At 44.6% G+C, this 26,770-nt stretch overlaps 1 protein-coding gene across 1 annotated transcript; it reads right to left on the bottom strand.

Annotated features, from left to right (window-relative positions):
* Positions 1-1,081: 1,081 nt before the first annotated feature.
* LOC138261270 (C-type lectin-like) lies at positions 1,082-14,942 on the bottom strand. Its single transcript, XM_069210062.1, has 5 exons — positions 14,794-14,942; positions 8,458-8,630; positions 5,543-5,674; positions 4,215-4,320; positions 1,082-2,064 (listed from the first exon to the last, which is right to left on the bottom strand). The coding sequence occupies exons 1-5, from the start codon at positions 14,849-14,851 to the stop codon at positions 1,952-1,954; spliced, it is 582 nt and encodes a 193-aa protein (XP_069066163.1). The 5' UTR covers positions 14,852-14,942; the 3' UTR covers positions 1,082-1,951.
* Between the last annotated feature and the right edge of the window lie 11,828 nt (positions 14,943-26,770).

The raw sequence follows: 26,770 nt of genomic DNA, 5'->3' as shown, positions 1-26,770 counted from the left end.
TGACCGTATTTAATAAAAAATAAAGTCACTCGGGACCATATAATAGCAATTAAATCAATTCCTCCACAGATTTTTAATAATAATAGTCTAAAAATCTTGATGAAAGTAGCCGTTTAAAGATGGCCGCTATACTTTCACAAGAATGAAAGCCTGCTGTAGCCACACCTTCTGACCCGAGGTTCATGGGAGATAAGACACTCTCACCGTAAATACAGCTGTCCAGAAGGTCGAGGATTGATGCACGAGTGGGCCTCGAAGTAACAGCCTGGGGTGATCCAGTTCCACAGCTCGTCGTCACATAAGGTAAGCTGGGAACAAACCTCCAGACACCACGTTGTTGGTTCCAAGTAGGATTTATTTCAAAATTAATTCTTTCACAATAATCACCCCAGCGCGCAGCATAAAATGGCTCTGCTCTCCTCAAACTCGCCTCCACTCCGTTCCGTTGCCGTTTTCAAATGTTCGGCGTTCCTCGCGCTCGTAACGCGGAAAGGAACACCGAACAATGAAAACAGCCGCGTGTGAGCAGTTCCGCTGCGCGTGCGATGACACTGCAAATCTGATCTGCACGAGCAGCGGCAACCGCTGCTATTAAGATATTACACTTTGTTACTCACCTTTCCTGCACATTGAGGTCAAACTATAACCACCATGTTCAGTAATATGCAGTACATTTTGTTGATTTGAAAAGTGAATTTCACGATTTGAAGGTGCACAATTATATAATAACCAGGAAGTGGAACAACTTTCCATTGGGTTTCAGGTCTGGTCCAACCCTGCTCCAATTCAGAAAATAATTGAAGACTCACCTCTTTAAACAAAAATAATTTCACCACCCAGTAAAAGTCCACGTCCAATCTCCACTCTCAACTGTCTTTGCCTTTGGCCATGTACAGAGCTCCTCTGTCATTTCGACCGGTTTTGCACCATACAAATAGCGCACGCATACGTACAGTACAGCTTATGTCTGCACATATCACACTGCCTTTCAGTCTAAATCTCTCACCTTAACTCATCAACCACTTCCTAGCTACAAGATCTCCTGCTGCCCCCTGTCACCAAAGAAGACCACACATTCTCGTATATGCAAAGTGAAGATTTTATTGAAATGGCAAGCAGCATAAGACAGGAGCAGATGGTTAGATACACACAGTGAGATTTGTACTTTCTCCTCAGCCTAGCCTACTTTTAGGTTACCCAGGTAGGGTTGGAACCTCAAGCATCTTTAAGATACTAGGAGGCATGTTTACAAGAAAGTGGTGCATTAGCTATGATGCACCACTTTCTTGCGCCCCTCCGCACCCCCCTAACATCACCATAGTAGCACAGTAGTTACAATGCGGTGCACCATGATCACGTTACTACAATAGCGTCAACATTTTTGACACTATTGTGGCGCATTGATCGACTGGTGTCAAAAATTGTGGCTCTAGTCCAGCAATTCGTGGGGAGGCCATCGGAAACAATGAGAACGTAACTTTAACACCTGCCTTGGGCAGGTGTTAAAATTGACAAGAAAAATGTTGCAGTGAAGTTTCGTAAATTTCACTGCACCATTTTTCTGGACCTCCTAACGGGGGAACGCCCCCCTTGCAGACAGTATGCCTGGCGCAGACACAATGTGGCGCAAGGGGTCACAAAGTGAAGCAATGCTTGCAGTGCGCCACTTTATAAATCTGGCGCGGGGAAAAGGCCTCCTTGTCACCGCCTTAGTGTAAAATAAAATGACGCTAGGGGGCGCAAGGAGGCGCTAGGGGCTTGTAAATATGCCCCTAGGAGGCCTAAAGAAATGCACATTGGTGTCTTTCGTGTCAATGCTTTGGCTGAATGTGCTGCTCCCACTTAAAGGTGATGTAGCCAAGTTGTCTTGCACGTTGTCGATCACAGCAAAAGCGCAGAAACTTCAGCAAAAAGACGCACGGCATGACGGAGATGCAGGATGGACCTCCACCTAGTCGTCCATCTCCAAAGATTCCTCTTCCTCGCCCTCCCTGCGTCGCAGGCGGTATTCGCAGATAAAGGCCTGCCGTGAATGACAAGGCAAGTCGTTCCATTTCCCATTTCCTGCAAAAGAGATGCTCAGTGTCAGACAGGGACCAAACATCTGGAGGCAAAGGAAGTGTTAGAATGGGTGAGGGATTGGGAGTCTAGGAGAGTGGAGGTTGGTCAGAGGAGAACTTGTACAACAGGGACATCTGCTTCACTGAAAAAGCTACATGGAGCATGGAGTAGAAGTGGAAACTATTGGAAAGAGGTCTGCAGAGCGACTGATCATACTAAGCATGTAGGGCGAAAGATGGAGACGATGAAATACTCGTCTCTAAAAAGCAGACATGATAGGTGAATCCTGGATCTAGGTTCTTACTGTGCAATGTAGCGAATCACACACGGACAGACGTATACAGCTGGTCACAGTCATGTATGAGAATGTGGCACACTTTATAAAACACATTCTCTGAAACAAGCCCACTCACAGCAAAGAAAGGTGTTCATTCGTAGCAACCATGGTCTACTGTTGGGAATGTGGAGGTTGTACTGTGTGTTGAAGAACAGATATTTGAAGCGGGTGGTGCATAGTCAATTTGATATCTGTGTAGAACGCCATTCACAGACCTAGGCTGTCTTCTAAAAAATAGAGGGTTGCACAAAGTTGGCTTCCTAAACCTGCCCTTTTTACACTAGTTAACCCAGGTGCAAATTAAATCAGATTATTATTGTTTTCATCACGCGCTGGACTACTTCAATAACTCAAAGTCAAGATGTGTCTTCAAATTCGTGTCAGATGCAACAACCACCATCTCATTGCTACTTGTGGGTTGTTCCCGCGGCAACTGCACCTCATCTGGAGAAAATTAATAAAATAAGGACCTGCGTGTCAGCAGCTGCCTAAAGGTCAGCTCCAGATCTGATCTCCCCCACACAGGTGAGTAATATCTTATCCTTTCAACTAACTACCCCTGCCAAGGTCGAGTCCACTGTGGAGTCTGTAAAACAACTGATTGCCCAGGTGACCCTACTCCAGAATGACTACTGATGGAGTTCACACACCTGTTTGCCCTTGTCATCTGCCCTATTGTGAACTATTCCATCCAGTCCAAAACTTCCAAAACAATATACCATCATCTACCTTTCAGAAAATCTAATTTGGAACTCTCTAGTGCTGGCACATTTAGACATTGCAGTATTAGTGATAATTCTAGAGAAAATTGTTGTCACTTCACTCCAGTAGCATTTAAACAATAACATTTATTATGGTTTTGGAGCGGATCTGGACTGCTTCTCCCATCTTCAATCAGGTTTCCACTGAAAGGACAGCACAGGAAGTGCTTGAATAGGTTCCTGGTGATGAAGCCTTTCAGATTGTGTGGATGATTTGATGTCCGCCTCTATGTCATGTTGGACCTGCCTGCTGCATTTGACACCATGAATAGGTTATCTACAGTTGCATGAGCTGAGATATCACCATCAGATAGTTCACACATTTTCTCAACAAGAGTTCTCAGAAGGTCCCCTTGCATCATTTTCTGTTGCAAAAATGGTCACATCACTGTGGAACACCTGGGAGCTCTCCTCTTTCACTCAGAGATGTTTCAAGGCCTGGCAAACCTTCTAGCCTACCATCCCGTGAAAATGAACATTTGCTCTATCTGACCTCTGTATATTCTATTTCTCTCTCTTTAAACCTCTCTCCCTCTGCCTACCTCTACCCTTGCCTCGGTCTCCCTACCCAGTACCATCCTAATGATTTTTGGGGTCCCGGGTAGAGCATATATCAACTGTTGTGTAACCCTGTTAAAGCTTACCATATAATTCAGTATTGTCTGCCATCATGGATGGCATGAATTATCAAGAAAGGGGCAGTAAAATTAAATTTTCTGAAACAGGGACCCCTAATATATGTCTTCTCTTTGCCCCAAGGACCTTAAGATGACACTGCTTTGACTGCCTAGTTTTTCCCCTTGTTCAGTTGTTTCAGAATCCACAAGTAGGTGTGGTAGCCTCTGTGTGTGATGCTTAAGTGTACCGAAAATCTACACAATAGGATTCCTCGCTAGCGGATCTGGGGTAAGTCGCACTTGAAGAGCTTCATCTTTGAACATTATTTTCCTGATTCACTCATATTTGGAAAGGGGTCAAACCACCCAAACACCCTCTTCCTTTCACTCAAATCATAATAGCTAACAACTGATGACAACGTGTCTCTGTTTACTTACTGAACATCTCCATACAGGACTCCTTTCCATAATAGTTGTTGGGTTCTCCGGGAGCCCAGTTCTGATAGTTGAAGTTAGTGCCATCTGTCCAAACATATGACTTTCCCTAGAGAAAGGGAGAAGATACTCAGGCAAGAGACACACAGAGATCAAGTGTGAGAGTGAAATGAAAAGACCAGCAAGAAGATAGCTTTGGAGGTAAAGTCTTCAAGGCACTGCAGCGACGTGCAGATGAATTGCAACCAGGAGGTAAGATAATGTTTGCAGGAATATTGCTTCATTTTCTGGTGCATTCAAAACATCTTCTGCCACATAGATGTTTCCACTGGGAAAGTACCTGGCCCAAGTAATGTCTATTCTGACCAACCCTAGAGATTGTTCCACGTCTGCCACTTTATACCCAAGATTAGAAGTTTTATTTACTAGTCTATCAGATACACTGGTTACTGCCCTCCAGTCCTATCTCTAAAACAACAGCCTGGTAACTAGTAACATTTACCTGCTATTTTCAAGGCCACTGGCCAAATAGTAAATACTATGCACTATTTACTTGGCGGACGGGTATATAGCCGCTACCTTTTTATGAATGCATTAAACAAAGAAACGTCACCCGTATCATGCTTTAAAAAACTGTTCGAAGCTGCAGACTGTCAGCTTTCACAACTTTGTTGTGTTCTTGTAAATGTCCCTGTTGGCGCTCTGTAGCTTTGCAGGTGTTCGTGTTGCCAGGTTTTGAATTTCGAGGAGTTGATCAAGGGAGAAGGTATGGGAGTGATCAGAAACACCAGAGACATGCAATGCAGCTTCCCAATGATCATAAACTCTGGCTTCTGGGGAGTTCCTTGAATTCCAAAATACACTTCAAGTTTTTAAGAATTTTTGCACTTCATAGACTTGGAATGAATAGAGGGTGAATGATCATTTTGAAGTTCACAAGAAGCGCATAGTAAGGGGGAGGGACAGACAGTGGGGGGAGCAGAGAAATACTTAATTTTCATTGTACGAAACAATAAAAAAATGCTAAACAAACAATTTGTAATTTCCTAACTCTACTCATGTGTGCTCTACAGAATGAAGAATTTACAGGTGTGCAGTTAGTGGAACCGTTAAAACTTTCTGAATGCAATATATATTTCCATCAGTATTTCCTTCAATAGCACTTGCACAGTTGATGGACCAGCATAAATGTTTCTGAATAATCTTAAAGTACCCACATCACGGTATGCAAGCTGACCGCGCAGGTTTCAGCCAATCTCAAAGATCTAGAATGCCCCCCTCCCCCGACCACAGGTGCTCCGACAGTACAAAAGGTGTGATGTTAAAGGTACCTGTTGTAAGTAGATTCCTCCCAGCCAGGCACGTGTTAACCCGGAGGGGTACAATCTTACAAGTCTTCGGTCGTCACTTGAGCTATGTATGGAGGCCAGGCGACCTCCTTGGATGCGCCTCCTGCAGTACAGCTGCCAAAGAAAAGGGGGGGACAAGGTGTTAGCACGCCCCCTGGCACATTGGATAGTCCTACAAGTGAAGAGGAAGATCTATATAATACGAAACAGTGCACCTGGGCAGGGACTTCTAATATATCGTCTTTCAAAAAACTCAAAGGAACCTGTCCCATCCAGGCTGAATTACGGGGCCCGGTGCTCGAGTTGAGCCCGTGGTTTCTGGTGCGGGGCACCGGCACTTAGGGCCATCTTTATACTTTTTGGTGCAAAACTGCACAAACGCAGTTTTGCATCAGAAAGTTTAGCACCGGCTTGCGCCATTCTTGAGCGCCAGCCGGGGGCCATATTTATGGAATGGTGCAAGCCGGCGCAAAGGGTAGGCTAGCATTAAAAAAAAATGACGTTATCCGGGTGGAGGTGGCGGTATGGGAGAAAGGGGTTTTGCACCAAAAAATGATGTTAGGCAGGTTAGACTAAAAAAAAATTACTCTAACCTGCCTAGAGTCATTTTCTGACACAAAACCATCCATACCACGACTTCTGTCTTAGAAAAGACTGGAGTCATGTCTACTGCCCCAATGGCCAGCACAGGGGACCGGGGTCCCCTGGGCATGGCCACTGCACCCAGTGCCATGTAGGGGGCCCATTTCAGGGTCCCCTATGGCACATTAAAAAAAAAAATTACCTGTACTTACCTATACTTACCTGGGATGAGGTCCCCCATCCTCCGCTGTCCCTCTGGTGTGGGGGTGTCCCTGGGGCCTGGAGAGGGCACCTGTGAGCTTATTTCATGGCCTGACCCAGGCATTAAATAATGGTGCAAAGCATGCTCCCACCTATACGTGATTTTAGCAGGGGGGGATAAATAAGGCGCTAAGGCCATAGAGTCATTTTTTTGCATCTCATTGAAACATAGTAGGTCTGCACGTCCCAAAAATTACTTTAACTCCATAACTTTGGTGCTAGACGGGTCTAGCGCCAAAGTATAAATATGGAGTTTGTTTTGCACCAAATTTGCGTAAATATTTTTTAAAACATTTTGGCGCAAAAGAAGTATAAATATGCCCTTTAGTTTTCTGCATCGGGCATTTACTGTGAGCAAAATACACCTATGGGAAAGAGGGAGGAAGAGAAAAATTAAAAAGCATCACAAAGGGACAAAACAGAAAGCTGCAAGAGTGCGCTGAAGGGGCAGGGAGTGGCGGTAAATAGATTAAGAAGGCCCGAGATGGCTTCAGGATTACTCTGCCTCAGTATTCTGTGCTTGCACATTTAATTGCAGCAGCTGAGTGTTTCGGAGGAGAGCTTTGGGCGCCGGCACGTTTTTATTTACAAATTAAGCACTGACAGCTCACCTGTTTGCGCGGACGCACCGTGCTGATGCAGACAGAGGGGGTCATCAGGGCCAAGTACACATTTATTTTTCCAGTGTTGCTTTGGGCCGTGGACCAGTGGACCAACGGCAGTGAATACTGAAGCAGAGGAGATATCTTAGCTGGGTCTTAGGGAGATGAAAGAAAGAGGGGGGCAAGATAGAGGCCCATGTTTTTAGCAAAATGTAGAGGAGACTGTCTGCTCCTCAGTCATTAGTGAAGCAGAAGCAGTGGCACTGGAGACCAGGACTGTGAGGGTTCCACATCACAAGTATGACTGTCTGCCTTTGCACCTTTGCAAGAGGGGCACAGGGAACTCATTTTCCTTCCTAGTGTTAGGGCAGAGGGCACCTTTGCAGCAAGGAGGGAGCAACACATGGGAGTTCATTTCATTACCAGAGAGGGGGTTTAAGATTAGAGTGATGGTCAGACATGAGGAGAAGGGGTGAAGGAGGCAGAGGGGATAGCCTGCTTCTCAGAGCTAAGTTGCTTAAAAGAGAAGCAAAAGGGTCCAGACGGAAAACTTCCTGTAAACAATGCCGTTTTGTAAAGGCTGTGGGAACTTGTCACCGGAGGGCCTGGGCCCCAGCCCTCCTCAGGCAGAAATACTGTAATATAGACTGGTGAGATCCCACTTAAAGAGTGTCATGAGTCAAGTTCAACACGTTGTTTATTGTGAAGTATAGGAACTTGAAGTGAATTCAAGAATAACAATCTCTTCTTTAACACATATTAATTCAGCTAGTGTTCATCGAAGTGTCAGCCAACACGTGTTTCGCCCCTTATTGCAAATACGCCAGGGCTTTCTCAAGGCATATCATATAAGGTAGGGAAATCCTCTGATACAAGTATCACAATTGTTGATAATTATCGGACTAGGAATGGAAAAATCCTTGCATCGCGTCCCGCGGTAAATCGCTTACCGCGGGATAAATTCCTATACTTCACAATAAACAACGTGTTGAACTTGACTCATGACACTCTTTAAGTGTACTCACCAGTCTATATTACAGTGCTTCTCAGAGCTGCAGCTACCATTTGTGCAGGAGGTACAATTGCATTGGGACCCAGGCTCACAGCACCCCAATTACAGGGCCTAGTGGTTTTGGTCAGTTTCTGTTTTCGTTTGATATATTTACAGTTGTATAAGTCTCACATATAGTGTTGATTATGAGCTACAGAAAATTACCCCTGAAAAGATCTCCTAAACTCTTTCCCCCCTGCTTATCCCGCCCCTCTCGCTCCTGCTATCTTTCCCATAACATTTTTTTTTTGGGGGGGGGGGCCAGACTTCAAAGCATTTTGCTTAGAGGGCTCAGAGCAAACAAGTTGGAAGACCTCTGCTCTAGAGAGATAAAAGCTATTTCCAGAACACATCACGCGCTCTTTGAAGAAGAGAGTTATGTAGAAGAGATCTTTACGTACCTCAGCACTGGCGAATGAAACCTTGGATCGGAAAAGTTTGTAGCAGGTGTTGCCAAACAGGCGCCAGTTATGGATTCCACATACGGGGCACCAGGTGGTGTCTGAGATGTTCATTTTTTCGCACGGTTCGGATGCTGGTTCCTCCTCCACCACAGCATCTTCCATCATCATTTCTGCGGAAGTCAATGGTAAAGAACCTCTAATGATGCTGCATTTACTTCTGATTCTAATGCCAGGCTTGTGCCATGGCATGTCACCGTCACTGCAGATGCCCCTTGCACTGGCATCTCCGGTCCCCAAAAGTCACTTTCCAGAAGGGGAGCGACTGTCAGTTTGATGACCCTCCTATCGAGGCTGCTCACTAGTGCAGGATTCTTTCACTTCAGTTATTTTTCCCACATGCAAATTACTTATCAAAAGTCCCTGCAGTTGTGGGGCACTTATCATGAGCTGTTCTGCTGGCAGATTACTAGGTGTGAGGCTTCACTATTTGAGGGCCACGGAGGGAGTTCTGCCAGTATTTTAGACTATTCCTGTCCTGTATAGGAAGTCTGGACATTTGTGGTAATGTAGGGGTGTGGAAGTGTTCAAGAAGGTTTTGACTACTGTGTCATGGGAACTCAAATAGTCCCAACATAGCTACTCATCACTCACAACAGAGGGATGGCCTCATGAGCAGACACGATGAGGTCATTACCACTTTATCTGCTGTATACAAAGGTGACTATACAAAGCAGGGTGTGGCAAGGCTACCTTTTCCTCTTGGAAAAAATGTGAACACAAAGTTTCTTAAAAATACTTCATTCTGGATGACGACATTCATTCCTTCTCCGGTGTCCAAAGCTTAAGGGTCCTGGAACACCCTATGAGGAAGATCAAGTCCCCAGCTAAGGAGGGCATTCCACCACTCATTCCCCTTCAGGTACCAGGTGCCATGTGGGCTAATTGACAGGATATCCCTCCTTCAATCACTATAACACTTGATAGACATTCCATTTAAAGGGCTACAGATTAAAGTGTCCATAATGAATGACCACGGAAGAGTGACCATGTCAGGCAAATCAAACTATATGGAGATAGCTAAGTAATGCACTTTTATGGGTCTTCTCTTATCCATGCATGGCACCCCTTCCAGACCTTTCCCTCCATTCTCACCACTCTATGCCACCATGTTATGTCCTCCCAAGTCATGCCATGCAGCGCTTTATGGATCGTAAGGTCACCTCAAGGTGCTAAGAGGGGAAAAGAGAAATGGAAAAGGAGGACCAGATAATTGAAACACAGGGGAAAATCGAGTAAAAGAGGGGTGAGTTTGATGGATTACTGTGTCACTGAAAAAAGAAATATAATGTTAGGAGCTGCCCTAACGCTTCATGCTGTTACATTTGTCAATTGGCCAATCATCGGTGAAGGCTTCTAGGAGCTGATATAGTTTATGTGGCTGCTAGAGATTCTAAGGTAACCGTAAGGTGCTTTTCCATTTATACAAAACATTTAATACTTGTCATTTTCATAGATAAAATGATGGGTTAATCCACATTGTGGACGCTTATGAAGCCAAAATGATCATTTATACGACACACATCACATCCTTCTACTGGGACATGGCTCAAAGGTGGAATGGCCAATAGGATTACGTGCCTTGTGAATCATACATGCAGACACACAAATAGGGAGAAGGGCCTAATGAATTATGCATGGGGATAGGCCAGGAGGGAGATGGGCCTTTTGAACCAAACACAAACACTGGCCAATAGCAAGTAGCGCTTGTGAAATATACATGAACCAATAGGGTGCAGCTGGGCCAACGGGGTGAAGGGCCTTGTGTATGAGAATGGGCCAAATGGGCAAAGAACCTTGTGAAGCTGACATACCAAAGAACCAATGCAATGAATAAAGAACTGAGAGCCTCATGTGGCTTGTCCATCTTTTCACCTGGTTGAGAAAACTCGAATGTTCTTCTTGAGCGCCCCATCACTAAATGGAACCCATAAATGAATCCATCTTTACCTTAGTGACATTTCCAGCGTTAGACCCATCCTCATTGCATTATACTTCTCTTCAGAACTCCCTTATCCTTGCCTAGTAGACAAAACGTTTTTACATGAAAATGCCACTAATTTTCATGGAATCCCCTTGGCTGAGCCCTCTCAGAGTCCTCCCCACCAGTGTGAGCTTCTCATCATGCACGTCACTGGGCATTACCCGCCCCAAGCCTGAAGGGAGGTCAGTGCCCATGCCCAATCAATCCTGGCCTCCCTGAAAAGAATGCCAACAAGAGTGTTAGTTCTGTGTCACTTGTTATCAAGGTTTTGTGGGAAATAATATCCTCCTGGAGACGGGAAAGACCATCAAATCCAAGGAATATAGACCACAAGAAGCCAAGGAAAATCCTGGCTCTTCAGTGAAAATGATGAAAACAATGTCATACAGATGAGGTCAGAGGGCACAGGGCACACCTGCCTGAAAAGAGTAGTCCAGCACTGACACGCTACCCCTCTGCCAGCCTCACAGAGAAGTATCTGTTCATCTTAAGAAAATACCACAAAGGTGACAATTTCCACCCTTTTACTTCTACTCGGACGTGAACAATACTAGCTCGTATGTGCTCGTGCTGCTCCCTCTTGCAAGCTCTGTGAACATACAGACGATTTTCTCTGCTGTGCATGATGCAGAGGGAAACCCCTCGCTCACTGAAGGGCTTGGTAAGTGGTTTAGCCTCAGAGCCATTAGATTTCACTAGCACCACCATCCCTCCAACTATGTTATAATGTCTGCTGGCAGACAGCAAGGTCCCAGCATCTCACTTTGGAAGAATGATCTGATATTACCACCACTGCAAGGTTCTTCCCGTGGAGTGATCTGTTCTTACTGCTAAAGCACAGCACGTCACATGAAATCATCTCACTGTCACTGCATGACACTTCACATAGATTGATCTCACTGTCACTGCATGGCACTTCACATGAAATGAACTCACTGCATGGCACTTCACATAGATTGAACTCACTGTCACTCCATGACACTTCACATAAATTTATCTCACTGTCACTGCATGGCAGTTCACATAGATTGAACTCACTGTCACTGCATGGCACTTCATATGATTTGATCTCATTTCACTGCATAGCACTTCACATAAATTGATCTCGCTGTCAGTGCATGGCACTTCACATGAATTGATCTCTCTGTCACTGCATGGCACTTCACATTATTTCATCGTATTGTCACTGCATGGCACTTCACATGATTTGATCTGTCTCTCACTGCATGGCACTTCATATAAATTGATCACACTGTCACTGAATGGCACTTCACATTAATTTTTCTCACTGTCACTGGTTGGCACTTCATATAGATTGATGTCTCTGCATACCACTTCCCATGGGGTGACCTGTTCTAACTGTCAGTGCGCAGCACTTCACATGAATTGATCTGACTGTCACTGGATGGCACTTCATATAAATTGACCTCACTGTCTCCACACAACACTTCATACAAATTAATCTCACTGTCACTGCATGGCGCTTCCCATGAGTTGACCTCACTGTCACTGCATGGCACTTCACACAAATGTATCTCACTGTTGCTGCATAGCACTTTACATCAAATGCCACAGACTCCTGCTCCCACACAATGGACCATCCTAAGATTTTGCGTTGTAACTTCAAAGCCCTGCAAATGTCCCTGCATGACACACTGTATGGAATACAACTTTCAGTGTCATCACTCCCTGGGATATAATGTGGGAAGCAGACAGGACACACGTAATAGCCAGCCCCAACGTGGTGTCTTGTAAGATTTATATAAGCACTTTGATGCTTAGAAAATGAGGAAAAAATCAGCCAATGTAGAGCTGGAGATATCCAGTGAAGCCTAGATCCTCAGATATCAAGTGATGTGCAGAGCTGGAGAGATCCAGTGACGCCTAGATCCTCAGATATCAAGTGATGTGCAGAGCTGGAGAGATCCAGTGACGCCTAAATCCTCAGCTATCAAGTGATGTGCAGAGCTGGAGAGATCCAGTGACGCCTAAATCCTCAGCTATCAAGTGATGTGCAGAGCTGGAGAGATCCAGTGACGCCTAGATCCTCAGATATCAAGTGATGTGCAGAGCTGGAGAGATCCAGTGACGCCTAGATCCTCAGATATCAAGTGATGTGCAGAGCTGGAGACAGAAAGTGAAAAGCAGAGCTGTGGATAACATGAAATGTAGAGCCGGAGTTATCAAGTGAAGTATACAGCTGAAGATATCAAGCGAAGTGTAGAGCTGGATATATCAAGTGATCTATAGAGATGGAAATATCAAGAGGAGCGTAGAGTTGGAGATATCAAGTGATATGTATCTGGAGATATCAAGTGAAATATAGAGCTGGAGATATCAAGTGACTGTAGAGCTGGAGATATCAAATGAAGCGTAGAGCTGGAGAAGTTAGTGAAGTCTAGGGCTGGAGTGAAGCGTAGAGTTGTAGATATCAAGTGACTGTAGAGCTGGAGATATCAAATGAAGCGTAGAGCTGGAGAAGTTAGTGAAGTCTAGGGCTGGAGTGAAGCGTAGAGTTGGAGATATCAAGTGACTGTAGAGCTGGAGATATCAAATGAAGCGTAGAGCTGGAGAAGTTAGTGAAGTCTAGGGCTGGAGTGAAGCGTAGAGTTGTAGATATCAAGTGAAATGTAGAGCTGGCAATATCAATTTATGTGTAGAGCTGGAGATATCAAGTGATCTGTAGAGCTGCAGATATCAAATGAAGCAAAGAACTGGAGAAGTTAGTGAAGTCTAGGGCTGGAATGAAGCGTAGAGCTGGAGATATAAAGTAAAGCGTAGAGTTGGAGATATCGAGGGAAGTGTAGAGCTGGAGCTATCAAGTGAAGCGTAAAGCTGGAGCTATCAACTAAAATGTAGAGCTGGAGATATCAAGTGATGTGTCGCTGGAGATAGGAAATTAAATATAGAGCTGGAGATATCAAATGAAGTGAAGAGATGGAGAAGTTAGTGAAGTCTAGGGCTGGAGTGAAGCGTAGAGCTGGAGATATAAAGTAAAGCGTAGAGTTGGAGATATCGAGGGAAGTGTAGAGCTGGAGATATCAAGTGAAACTTCCTGCTGGATGTCCCTAGTAAAGTTTATAGCTGTATACATTCTGAAAGGAGCTCCCCTAGCCTGCAGCCCATCGGAAATTGCCAAAATTGCAAAAAAACAAGTCTGGACTTTCCAATTAGATGGTGGCACATTGTTCAGGTATGCTTTGTCTGTGCCTCCATGGGTGCTCCCATTATAGTCCCTCTGTGCTGGCATGGATCTTCCATCAAACTCCCTCTGAGCTGGCATGACACTTCCATTAGACACCCTTTCAGCTGGCACACGTCTACTCTTACACACCCTCTGAGCTGGCATTGTTGAATCGTAAGGGCATTCTAACCTGGCATAATGCCACCCATAGGCTCCCTCTGTGCCCACATGGTAGAACAGCACAAGCTGATAGGGTCCCCCGTTCCAAAATGAGATTGTGGATAGCAGAACAAAGAAAACAAGATTCCTTTTAAATTGATTTAAATGCAGCAATTTGTCAGTACAAATTATGTTTTGCTCGACATCAAATTATAGTTAGTGAAAACATGAAAAAATGGCAAAAATGCCTGGGAGTGTATATAATGATTAATTTCTGGTGGCTGGAGCAGGGTGTGATGAATGACTACATACAAATCATTCCAAACAGACATTGTTTTCTTTGCTTATATGGTAGAGCGCTGATTTGCATTACTCTGCGTATCTCTGCGTCAAGGAGGCGTTCCATGCGTGGTAGTTGGGCATTCACTTGCAATCATGGTGTTTGATGCAAAATCCTATCTACCAGCAATAGTATACAGAGTTTTGTGTCACAGATTAATGCCACTGAAAGCATGCATTAAAATGGAGAAAAGCTTTTGTTTCTTCTAACATTTCCTGCTTTGCATGTGTGCTACACTGTACAGTGGGAAAAGTTGTAAAGTTAGTCTAAGCGCAGTATTTTGTACTGCAACAAAACCAATGCTAGATTCACGCAGACACCTTTGCACTCTGGTGCAACGGTTTGTTCGTGGTGCTTGTGTGTGAGGCCCTTGGTAGCCTGACTGTCCGCCGGCGCTAGGGAGAGAGCAGGATAGTGCCATATCTCTGTAGATAGCTCTCTCCCCCGCGCAATGCAGCACAGCAACTTTGGTGCTGCGCTGCTTTCTGTGACAGTTTGTGAATCTGTGCCTCAGTCTCTGCAAGGCACAGGGAGATGAAGGCGCTATGTCCCTAGGAGGACTTCTCTTTTGAACACAATCACAAGATACAACAGACACTGTGTTCTTACCCAGATGGCTACACGCCCCCAGCCCCAGGAGGGTGAAGAGTATGAGCAGGGATTTCATCTTGCCAGAAGATGGATGGTCCTGTCCCTCTGAAACCACCAGCTGGAGATGGTCGCCTCTAGAGATCAGCCTACGGCTTGCTCCTTCCCTCTTTTGACGCAGTCCATTTATAGAAGGAATTTGCAGAAGTGCTTAGTTGAGCCACATATGATATGTACCTTATCATCACCAGTATCACTATTATCTCTCAGCCAGGCTTAACTGAAGGTGGAGAAACACTTGAAAACATCCAGGGAGTGGCAACATGAGGCATTTCTCAACCCTCACCTAGCATAGGACAGACACTCTCCAGTGTGGAAAGCACCACACACTGGACCTGATGCACTGCTTGTTATTTGAAGACAGGCCATGAGTGAAGGTCTCCAGCACTTTAGTAAAGAGTGGAATATATGTTGAGGTTATAATTGAACCAACAAACTATGGTTGTGTAGAGTTTGTGTGCAGGTTAATAGAAACATTCATCCACTCAGAGTATATTTACCATTAGCATTTTGGACACAAAGCTGTAAATTGTTAACACTGCTGCACACAGAAGACACTACTTTAGTAATATTATGTTTTTATTGTTTCAGCTTTCAACAAAATAATAATAAATAGAAACAATTAAAAAGACACATAAAACAACAGTAAGAAAACGTCTATGATGTCCATAGGAGCAGGGGTGCTCAGAGCACAGGTGGATAAGTCCTTTAACAGTGGCACAGTGTCCATAGTGATGCTGAGGCCAGCATGTCTTGCAGTGATCTAATACCTCCTACCTCAGGCATCACCAGTTCTCCAGTACTGAGGTCCTATGAGGTCACAGCCATCCCTGCAGACCTGTGGTCTCTAACACACAAGTTCCCCCTCACCTGAAGCTTCCATATCATGAGGGTACCGAGGCGCACCCATGCCTGCAATCCAGGGACTGTGACCACAGGGAGTCTCTCATCTGCATCTTCAATATTGCCCAGTAAGAGTGTTTACACCCATGCCTGAAAGCCAGAAACTGTAACACACAGGGTGCCTCCCACCTGCATCTTCCACATTGCTCTGATACTCAGGTCACACCATTGCCTGCAAGCCAGGGACTGTGACACACGTTACCCCTCACCTTAGTGTTCAAGTAAGAAGCTTTTACCCAGTATCAAGACGTGTGAGTTCTTGACAGTATACAAGCCTCGCATAGCCTTGATAAAGCTTGAGTGAATAACACCCTAACGCAGACATGTAGACGCTTATCTGAAACAGTATAAAGTCTTGATTGTGTTTCTCCAGGAAACTCATATATGGGTGGAATGTACTCCTTCTCTCTGCAAATGTTGGAGAGTGCACATCCTTGCTACTGCATACTCGGGGTACACCCGTGGGGTCCTTATTTGGGTTGCTCCAGGGGTCCCTTTTAAATAAAGCAATCATGTTGTTGACCCAGAGGGTCCTTATGTTATTTTACATGGGTTCCTAGATGGCAGGAAAATCTGTTTTATAAATATTTATGCCCAAATGTTGACTGCCGAACTAGTCACCAAGGCAGCGTCCCCATACCTAAGTGCTGCCTTTGTTCTAGCAGGGGAAAGTAGCTGCATCCTAGACAGCACATTGGAATGGGAGCCCCCCCCCCAGTGCCGCACTAAACCCCGCCTAACGGAGGCGCTATGTGCCATGCTGGAGGGCTTACACGTGCGCGATGTCTTGAAGGACAGACACCCGATGGAGAGAGTATCCTCCTGTTTTACCCCTGCCATTGCCACTCACACTCCACTTGACTATTGTTTTGTCTCTGCTGAGCTGATACCATCCGTCCAAGTAATTTCCTACCTTGCCTGCTAAATTTTGGACCATTACCCGCTCCTGGTGAGTTTTGAGGGCTCGCCCGAACACCCAGGGATCCCTCAACAAGGGCCACTGGAATTATGCAAATTGTGCAGCCACATCAATTTTCGCCTAATTATAGATTTGCCGCATTCGCCACATAATCCACCATCTGCAGCATAATCTGCAGATGTTAACATAAAAACATGGTTTCCTACTTAAATGGTTCAAAAGTTACAAAAAATGCTGAAATACTTGTTGCTGTGCAATGGAAGGTCCTTTGCAAAGCTGGACTGGCCTCCTTTCTCTTGCTTACTCCTAAATTTGGATGTTAAACTGGTACTAATGAGGTGCAACCAATTTCCAGACAATGTTACCAAGTTTAAAAATGATGAAATTGTGAAGTAATACGATTGCAATTGTGCATTATTATGCTGCATAATTTGCCCTTTCTTGCCACATAATTTACTCAACTCTGCTGCATAGTTTAGCCCTCTCATGCTGCGTAATTCCAGTGACCCTGACTACAGGTTGTCGTGCTCCCTTGGTCGGCCCATTGAAAGTTCCCAAAGAGAGTGGGTGCTCAACATTTAAAGCTGCTCTTCTGCTGTGCTTGAGCTTTATGTCATGACATCATTACACTATGTGCCCTCCTGATATCTGGGATGAACAGTCCTCACCAACAGTGGGGACTTGGGCCCCTAATTTGCAGGACCCAAAGAAATTACATTTGGGTTTTCTTGATGTGTATGCTTTCCCCCACAACATAATGGTAGGGAGCAAAAACTCCTCTATCTGAATTTCACTTGCAGCTGTGGAACATGACCTTTCCACCATATTTAATGGGCCAATGGCAAGCTCAGATTTGACTTAGTCAATCTGATTAAAATTACCCTTCAATGACTTTGAAATCTTTCTCTATCCACAATTCGTGAGAGAGACAGGATTCTCTCTATCACAGTTGAGAAGCCTTACTTTTCTTATCCAGAAGAACATCTAATTAGATAGGGTATCCCTTGATGTGCAAATTCTAGCAGCCAAATGAAGATCCCCTCCAAAAAGCTCTACTGTTCTGAGAACCTTAGCTATCGCCCAGCAATCAAGCTCCCTCCTCCGCTTACCATCTATAGCTGCTGGTCTAGTCAGGAGCTGCCCTCATGGAAATCCAATCCAGTATGAGAGGGAGAACATCTAATGATATCTAATTATAACCTCACTCTACCCTGCAGCATAGTAAACTCTTCCTGAAAACCCACACAACCACCAGAGTGGCCTACCTTATTGCCCATATTACATTCTAAACATTAAGGTTGGTAGACGAGCCAGGCGTGTAAATCTACTGCAGTGTGGTACAGTAGTCAAGTGGGACATTTACCCATCAGGCAATAGCTCTTCAGCATGAGAAACACTAGGGACTTTCACTCGAGACCCCACCAAAGGCTCCAATAACCAATTCTTTCCTTGCTGATTTATTTTTCTTTGGAAAATAGGTTTTGATCTGGGTGGAGATACACTACTTCCCTTCCTTGCCCTCGACATCTGTGTTCCTGACACCTGTGGATGCTTTTTCAGGATTTAACAGTGTTTCCCCTTCCTTATGTCCTTTAGTTCTTCAAATGTGGCCATAGAGCCAGGAGTTATCTCCCATTTTGGTGCTTAGAGGGATGATGGATTGCTACTGGCCTTCTTTCCCCCAGTTTGTCCAACCTTGTATCTTTAATGGAGACCCCAGCTCATAGGACAGAGACGCTTTTAATGGAAATGATGTTACAAATGTAACAGTAGCACACCATAGATGAATTAAAAAACAATAGAAAAAAAACATAGAAAACCTGCCTGAGAATGTGGAGACAAGGAGAGTTCCAAGCCAGTCTCCCGGGGCTCTGTTGAGCTGAGTCCACAACAAGCCCACACTCCGTGCGGGCTGGAGTTCCTTTAGACCAGCCCTAGCTGGAATCAAGAGGTGGCAAGAAGCCCAGGCTGCAGCACAGGCACATCAGGATCATAGGAACTGTGGTTCTAGAGATGAAGAGTAACAAATATACCCAACTCACCAGCAACAGGAGCACACACTCTGGACCTCCCCTGATTTATATCAAAATATGGAGTTGAAAAATAGTGGCCTAAATATCGAAAACTATAAGATTGTGAAGGTAAATGTACATAGTTAGGTATAGATTTACAATTCCTAACTGCACGTCATCGTACTTTTACAGTATGTACATTGTCAAGTATATGTATTTGGAGATAAATAAAGTAAATCTATACTGACATACATATATACACAGAAAAAACAAGGTTAAAGTGACATCATAGTTGTGAAAATGTCAATTCAAATGTAACATTCTAAACTAAAAAGACTCTGAAATTCACCAGTTATTTTTAACTGAAGTAAATAGAACTTCTCCCCTCGCCATGCACAGTGATGTCATCAATATTACAATTTCATATGTCTTCTTTGATGCTATCAATGAATTCATGGAACATGTCATGAGTGATGTAATATGATAGGCCATATACAGTGCATGGCTAGGACACGAGTTATAATTACTTCAGTAAACCTTAATTTCCTAAATACTCCTGAACGGATTTACTCCAAATCACAAAAAGCACGCTCTCTCGGTAGAAATCTAAATTTATGCCAAATTTTGTGTAACTTCGTTCAATGGTTTTGGCTGAAGCAGTGTTCAAAAATCCCTATAGAAATTGCATGGGGAAATTGTGTTTTGGGACACACCCATTTTTTCTTGGCTCGCTTGATGGATCACCCCGAAACGTTCTAGGAAGGAGTAGAGGTAGATTGGTAGATTAATTTGTTTTTAAAGTTTTGGCAAGATTCATCAAATTACGTTAAAGTTATTAGCACACCCAAATATCCATTTCCTAAGATATGTATGTATATATATATATATATATATATATATATATATATATATATATATATATATATATGTATATATATATATATATATATATATATTTTATATACATATTGTTTTATATATATATATATATATATATATATATATATATATGTATGTGTGTGTGTATATATATATATATCAAAACAAATCCCTTTCAGGGTTAGAGTGATGCATAAATTATGCAAAAAAGAATAGAGAACTCTGGGTAGTTCCCAAGTTTAGGTGGAGAGCAGCTCTAGTAAGGAGCACCCTGCAACACCAATTTTTTTCATATTCGCAAATAATTTACGGTAATTCACAAATTTTCACAAATACTACGCATGATGATGAAAAATTATTTTAAACCTATAATTTGCCCCTAAAACACACCCATTTCACACCCGTGGGGTCATGGTACCTTCACCCTGACACCTTATGCCACTTTCAATTTGGACTTTTACCCCCAGGGACCGTGTCCCGTGAAATAAAATGGCGGGCACAACTTTCTGGACCGGTTGCAGTCGGTTAATTGCAATGCTCTTTTCGCATGCGTATTCATGGAAATTTGCAAATTATTCACAAATTGTTTGCGAAATATTTGTGAAGTCATCGCGGCCAGAGATATACAAATTTATTTTCCCTTTAATATCTCAAAAACTGCTGAAAGAATTTACACCAAAGCATGGTGTGAGTATCGAAAGCTAGCTTTCTGCCAAATTTGGTGTAATTCCGTCTAGCGGTTTGGGCTGTGGGCGTGTCTAAAAGTCCTATGGGAATTAACTGGGAAATGCAACTTTTTTCAACCCTTCTTTTTCTCTGCCCCCGCTTGACAGATCACCCCAAAACTTTCTGTGCGCAACAAGAATTACAGTGACACTTTTTTTGGAAAATGTAGTCAAGATTTGTCAAACGGTGCCCAAGATATAGGCAAGTCAAAAAACGCTTTTTCTTTGGAAACATGGTCCTAACTATATCTACCTTCTGGAAACTGCCACTAGGTCATATGTATATATATATATATATATATATATATATATATATATATAGATAGATATAATATATATGTGTGTGCGTGTGTACATATACCCTTTTACTCTCATGATTAAGAGGCTCCATATGACTTATAATATGTTGATGCAGCGTGCTGAGGTGGACGGGCCACTGAGATACATTCAGAAGGGTCTGCGCACATTCAACTCTTCTTTGAGGGGAGTTGAGGGCGGAAGGGCTCGAGGGTTTATCATCGGCCCACAATGTTCTCTACTTGCCTCCTCTTAGTTCATCTCACTGCTGCTCCATTTTGTTTGCACACAAGTCAAGACCAAAGGTTTGGTCCCAGACCAGCCTTTCCTTCTTGCATCTCTGCGATCTACTGATCCATGTCTGGAGGAAGGTCAGCCCAATGTTCAGTCTTTGCAATGGTGTTCTGGGTCTGAGGCCTATAATCCCCCCTGGTCTACATGTCAATGGATGTCCTTTTCTGTGGGTTCAACATTAATCAAAGGCTGAATCATAAACCTAAATAATAACTCAGGGCTTCCACTGTTGTTAAGCACCTCTCTGCTCTCTAGCTAGGTTTGTACTTCTCAAATACTTACAAATACATGAAAACATACATCCAAGTATAATTCTCTTTTCAAACGTTACCTGCAGTACTTAATTTTTGCTGGTAGCTGCTGGTGGGCACCCATACCATTAATTTCTCTCTTTGTCATCTCCTACACTTTGCAGAAGTGCTTAGATAAGCCGCCTATCTTAACCCCTGATCATCACCGGTATCAATATCTCTTCACCGCCAGGCTTATCTGGATGTGGAGCAATCTCTGAAAGCACCCAAGAGTTGTCAACATCAGGCATTTCTCAAGCCCTCTCTGCGGACAGAGCAGGCGCGGTGCATGATGGGAAATCCCCATGTCCTTCGTGTCCTCTGAGGAGCTCTGAGGACAAGCCATGTCAGACAGATGCTCAAGTCTTCATGTGTGTTGGTGGCAGTGATCGGATATGTTAACTCTGAATATTTGTTTTGCATCAATATTTTTTCCTAATTGCACTTTCACATTTAAACTGCTGTAGACCCCAGAATGGGCATCGCAGGAGAGAACGTACAACATATGAGACTGTTCATATGTCTTTAAAATTTGAAAGACCGTGACTTCTCCGAGAAAAAACAGCCTCCACATTCCAGCACTTGTTTTCCAGAAATTCGTTACCATCTTTTGTGTATTATATTTAGAAATGACAGTTTAGCAGTTGATGTTATTTCACATAGTTATGTGCAGCCTCTCTGGAAGGGTGGGAGTGGAGACTTCATACATCCTCTTCCTTCATAATAACTTGATGTTTCTCCTCGTCGCCAGTTGTAATATTTGGAAGTGTGACAATATATGCAGCTAGAAGCAGAATACAAGGCGCAGTTCCCTTATGTATAACTTCCTGGGTTATATTATCAAGTAAAGATGATACCGAAGGCTCGTGCTCAGCAAGGTATGTTACTGGTGGTGAGATAGGAAGTATTTAGGGGTTTATCACCTTTGTCTATTGTGTTTCTGCATCTTGGTATTTATTTAGCTCTGATGCGGGCGTGCACAGTACATTGTAAAATGCACACTTTAACTGTACTAAGGATGTCTTGTACATGTAGTGTACACTTTTCAGGGTTATGGAGTAGTTTAAAAGATGTGTAGTTTAAAGTGCAGTGTGTTACTAATGCTATCCTGTGTTGACAGGTGCCATTTCACATGTGTGCCCCCTTTCCTGGTGCAAAACATCACAGCTTCATCTTCTCACAGTAAGCAAGGGCATCTCAATTGAGTGTCAGAGATTACAGAGACATGTAACTACCTACTGACTTCAGCAAACACACACAGGACATACATGTTCAGCTAGGCCATGACAGTGTCTGGCACACCTCACAACACTCTTGCCTACATAGCTGCTCATGTAAATATTGAGTGAAATTTGAATGAAGAACAGTAATCCAATTATCTGTCACTGTGTGCAGGTAATGCAACTCTTGGCTGCTCTTCCCATCTCATTACCCCTCAGGCACACAACCACTGCACCTCAACAGAGGTAACACACAGACAGAGTGAACCAAGTACTCAGAGAGTGTACACAAGGCACCTCCAACTCATGCCTCAGATGCCTTGATCACACAGGTGAGGTGTTACTGTGCTCCACTGAACTAGTGTGCTAAATCATCCATGCCTGGTGCCTGATGCTCAATATCAGCTTCCAGTGGGGGAAACATGGACCAGCACCAGCACTTGGGCTCAGTCCAGGTCACTGAGCTGACTCTGTGGCCAGAGAGTGTATGCACTCAACATGTGCACTCAGCTCATGGCCCCAAACCTCACCTCAGCCTCATATCTGGTACATGTATCACAGTGGAACAACAGTGTTGAGTCAATAAGGAAATGAAGACAGTCCTCCATGCACTCCTAACACACTGAGACACCGGTGTCTGCTCCAGCATGATGCAGCATCCTTACATGGACATCTGAACACTCAACATGAGTATGTACATGCTCCATCATGCTTTTCCTTGCAATGTTGGACAGCGGTGGTCCATTGCTGTTTGACGGACACTGTATCTCGGTCTTACCTGATGAAAGCCAGAGAGTGCAAGATCAGCGGAAAACCTTTCTAGAATTCTAGAACTCTGACACCTCAACATGAAGTATAGTCTCATGTATCTCGTGAAGTTGTGCATACAACATCACAGAAAAGCCCTCTTCTTTGTTACCCCGGGAGACATCAGCGATCGTCTGGACACTCTGCCTCGTTCTTCGAGCCAGGGTACGGCCCACCAGAACTCGTCTCAGTTGGCACGCCTCAATCGATTACGGGAATGCTGGAAAAGCCTGGATATCTTGGCACCCACTTGATCTGCAAATTACGCCCTCTATCACAGAATGGAGGGTTGGACACGTGTGGCTGGGTTTATTAGTTCAACTGAGGACCAGCAAAATGTTGGGGACTATTTTGCAAAGCAGCTGAGATGCAGTTGCAGGATAAGTGGCATAAGGGCCTGTGACGTGTTTGCTCCTGATGATATTCATTGCAATGCCCTTTTTTGGATCATTGTAGCTTCAGATATACCATCACGACGCAGTCCAGAGGCTTGTAATCACAGCGAAGGAGCGTGAACACCTCGACATGGCATTCTCTTGGACGACTTACCCTCTAATGAAGCCCTTGGGGGCATATTTAAAAGCCCCTAGCGCCTCCTTGCGCCACGTTAGCGTCATTTTGTATACGCTAATGTGGCCCAATGAGGTAAAAATCGCGATGCTAGATTAACATGCATGCCTGCATTGCGCCACTTTGTAGCACCTTTCGCTACATTATGCCTGCGCCAGGCACAATGTATGCAAGGGGGGGGGGTGCTCCCCCGTTAGGGTGGCTGAAAACATTTATTTGTGTTATTTTTTTGCAGCATTTTTAACGCCTGCTCAGAGCTGAAAGGGGCATGTCATTCTATCCAATGGGCCCCTATGTACACTTCAGGGTTAGCACCAAAATGTTGTCACTAACCCTGAACAGTACATCAATAGCATCAGAAATCTGACGCTATTGCTTCCTACCCTGCGCCATGGTGCGCTGCAGTTTAAATATGGCGCCCACATGGTGGTGGTAGTGGGGAGCTAAAGGGCGCAAGGAAAGTGGGGCTGCACTGAGTGCTGCACCGCTTTTCTTAAATCCGCCCCTAAGTTGGGTTAGGAGAGGAGCTGTAGGTCTGTCTATTGCACTGTTTCTTCTGTTTTTGTTTTGCAAAGTTGGGGGAATGGGGTGGCTTTTCCCGACTTGCAGCTCGTCTAAGCTTGGGGAGTGGTGGGGGTGGTCACTCTGCCCAAGGGGCGGGGGTACTTACGAGGAAGTTTTGTTTTTCATGTCTAAGTAGATTCAGGGGTGAAAGTTGAGTTCCTGTGCATTTGGATTCTGCTTGTTGGTCAAATGTTGTATCATTGTGGGTTATGGACCTGTGTGATGGTGATGACTTAGAGATGGTGTGCATTTGCTTATGATCAATGGCTACACCCACCCTAAAACCCATTACCTGGAATGTTAGTGGTATTGTCCGATTCACAAAAGACAGGCATGTATACGCTAATTTGAAACAGTATCGGTTGTGTTTCTCCAGGAAACGCATATATGGGGGGGGGGATGTATTCCTTATCTCTGAAAATGTTGTAGAGGGCACATCTTTGCTACTGCATACTTGGGGTACACCCGTGGGGTCCTTATTTGGGTTACTCCTGGTGTCCTGTTTAAATACAGCAATCCTGTTGTTGACAAAGAGGGTCGTTATGTTATTTTATATCGGTTCCTATATGGCAGAAAAATGTGTTTTATAAATGTTTATGCCCCAAACCTTTATACCGAGGTCACCAAGGCAGCGTCCCCATACCTAGGTGCCACTTTGGTTCTAACAGGGGAAGGTAACTGCATCTTAGATGGCAAATTGGACCGGGAACCGTCCCAAGTGCCGCACTAAACGCCGCCTAACGGAGGCGCTATCTGCCATGATGGAGCGTGCGTGATGTCTGGAGCGAAAGACACCCGGCGGAGAGAGTATTCTTCTGTTTTGCCTCTCCCACTCACAGTCCACTTGACTATTATTTTGTCTCTGTTGAACTGATACCATCTTCCAAGACATTTCCTACCTTGCCTGCTATATTTTGGACCATTCCCCCCGCTCATGGTAAGTTTTGAGGGCTCGCCCGAACACCCGGCAAACCCTCCCTGGCACCTCAGCCCGGAGGCACTCTCCTACCCACCATTTGGGGAGGCTGTTAAACAGTCGTTAGAGCAGCACTTTGACGAAAATTGGGGTTCGGTGAGTGATAAGGCCCTAGATTGGGATGCCATGAAAGTGGTTCTTCGTGGGGTCTGCATTAAGGCCTCCGGTGGGGTTCGTCGCGAGCTAGAAAGCGACATGGATGGCCAATAAAAAATGAAGGAGAAAATTCGTCCTTCTTAGCCTGGTTCTGGTGAAACGCCGTATAGCGCTAGGTTGGCTTAACCCAAGGCCCCCCACCTACTTGGCTTAGTTGAAAGATCTTTCTGAATGGGCCGTGGCAGAGGAGATCTGCATGAGACGTATGTAAAGATGATAAACTTGAAGGCCACCTCAGAGCATGGTCCGCCACGCTTTCTGATATGAAGGCGCCACGGGATCTGCCTGCATCTGACAGTGGGCCCCTATGTGGCCCAGATCTTTCCGAATGGGCGGTGGCAGGGAAGATCTGCATAAGACATGTACATGAAGATGATAAGCTTGGAGATGACCTGAGAGCATGGTCCACCACGCTTTCTGATTTGAAGGAGCCACGGGATTTGCCTGCATCTGACAGTGGGCCCCTATGTGGCCCTGATCTTTCTGAATGGGCAGTGGCAGGAGAGATATGCATAAGACATGTACGTAAAGATGATAAGCTTGGAGATGACCTGAGAGCATAGTCCACCACGCTTTCTGATTTGAAGGAGCCACGGTATCTGCCTGCATCCGACAGTGGGCCCCGGTGAGGCCCAGATCGTTCTGAATGGGCGGTGGCAGAGGAGGTGTGCATGAGACATGTACGTAAAGATGATAAATTTGAAGACACAAGATCTGCCTGCATCCGACAGTGGGCCCCTATGAGACGCAGATCTTTCTGAATGGGCGGTGGCAGAGGAGGTGTGCATGAGACATGTACGTAAAGATGATAAACTTGAAGACGCCCTCAGAGCATGGTCCGCCACGCGTTCTGATATGAAGCAGCCACAGGATCTTCCTGCACCCGACAGTGGGCCCCTATGAGGCTTGCATGAGGTACCACACGCGCGCTGGTATGGTTGAGGTGTGAACAGGGGCAACCCTGAGTTATTAAGGACTATATCATAAAAATCCACACATCATGTATTGTGTATTTAATTTGTATTACAGCGGGAGCTACGCACAGGAGCAAGAGGAGGGTAGGGAGGCATTTAGTTCTTTTTCTGTTGTTTCTGTTTTCTGGGGTCCTTCTATGAAGAGTTGTTTGATTCCTACTATCATTGAGGTTTGATTGTAATTGCTGCTGCTTTCTCCTGAGTACGAGCCTTACATGTGAGTAAGGGTAAATACTGAAAACTGTGTTTCTTCCTATCCTTGTCCACATCTCTCGAATCCCCCCCCCCCCCCCCCCATAGAAAATAATGAGTGGATCACTAGTACTGCATTTTAAACTCTGGCCCATATCTA

The sequence above is a fragment of the Pleurodeles waltl genome, chromosome 2_1, assembly GCF_031143425.1.
Source record: "Pleurodeles waltl isolate 20211129_DDA chromosome 2_1, aPleWal1.hap1.20221129, whole genome shotgun sequence".
NCBI lineage: Eukaryota > Metazoa > Chordata > Amphibia > Caudata > Salamandridae > Pleurodeles > Pleurodeles waltl.
Note: the sequence above shows the minus strand (reverse complement) of the source record. Positions and strands in the feature narration are given on the sequence as shown.

Excerpts from the sequence above, each read along its gene's own strand:
- LOC138261270 (XM_069210062.1), bottom strand. The coding sequence starts at position 14,851 with ATGAAATCCCTGCTCATACTCTTCACCCTCCTGGGGCTGGGGGCGTGT. Across the intron at positions 5,675-8,457 it reads TTTCATTCGCCAGTGCTGAG|CTGTACTGCAGGAGGCGCAT; the intron begins GTACGTAAAGAT and ends TTTCTTTGGCAG. Across the intron at positions 2,065-4,214 it reads GTCCTGTATGGAGATGTTCA|GAAATGGGAAATGGAACGAC; the intron begins GTAAGTAAACAG and ends TCTCTTTTGCAG.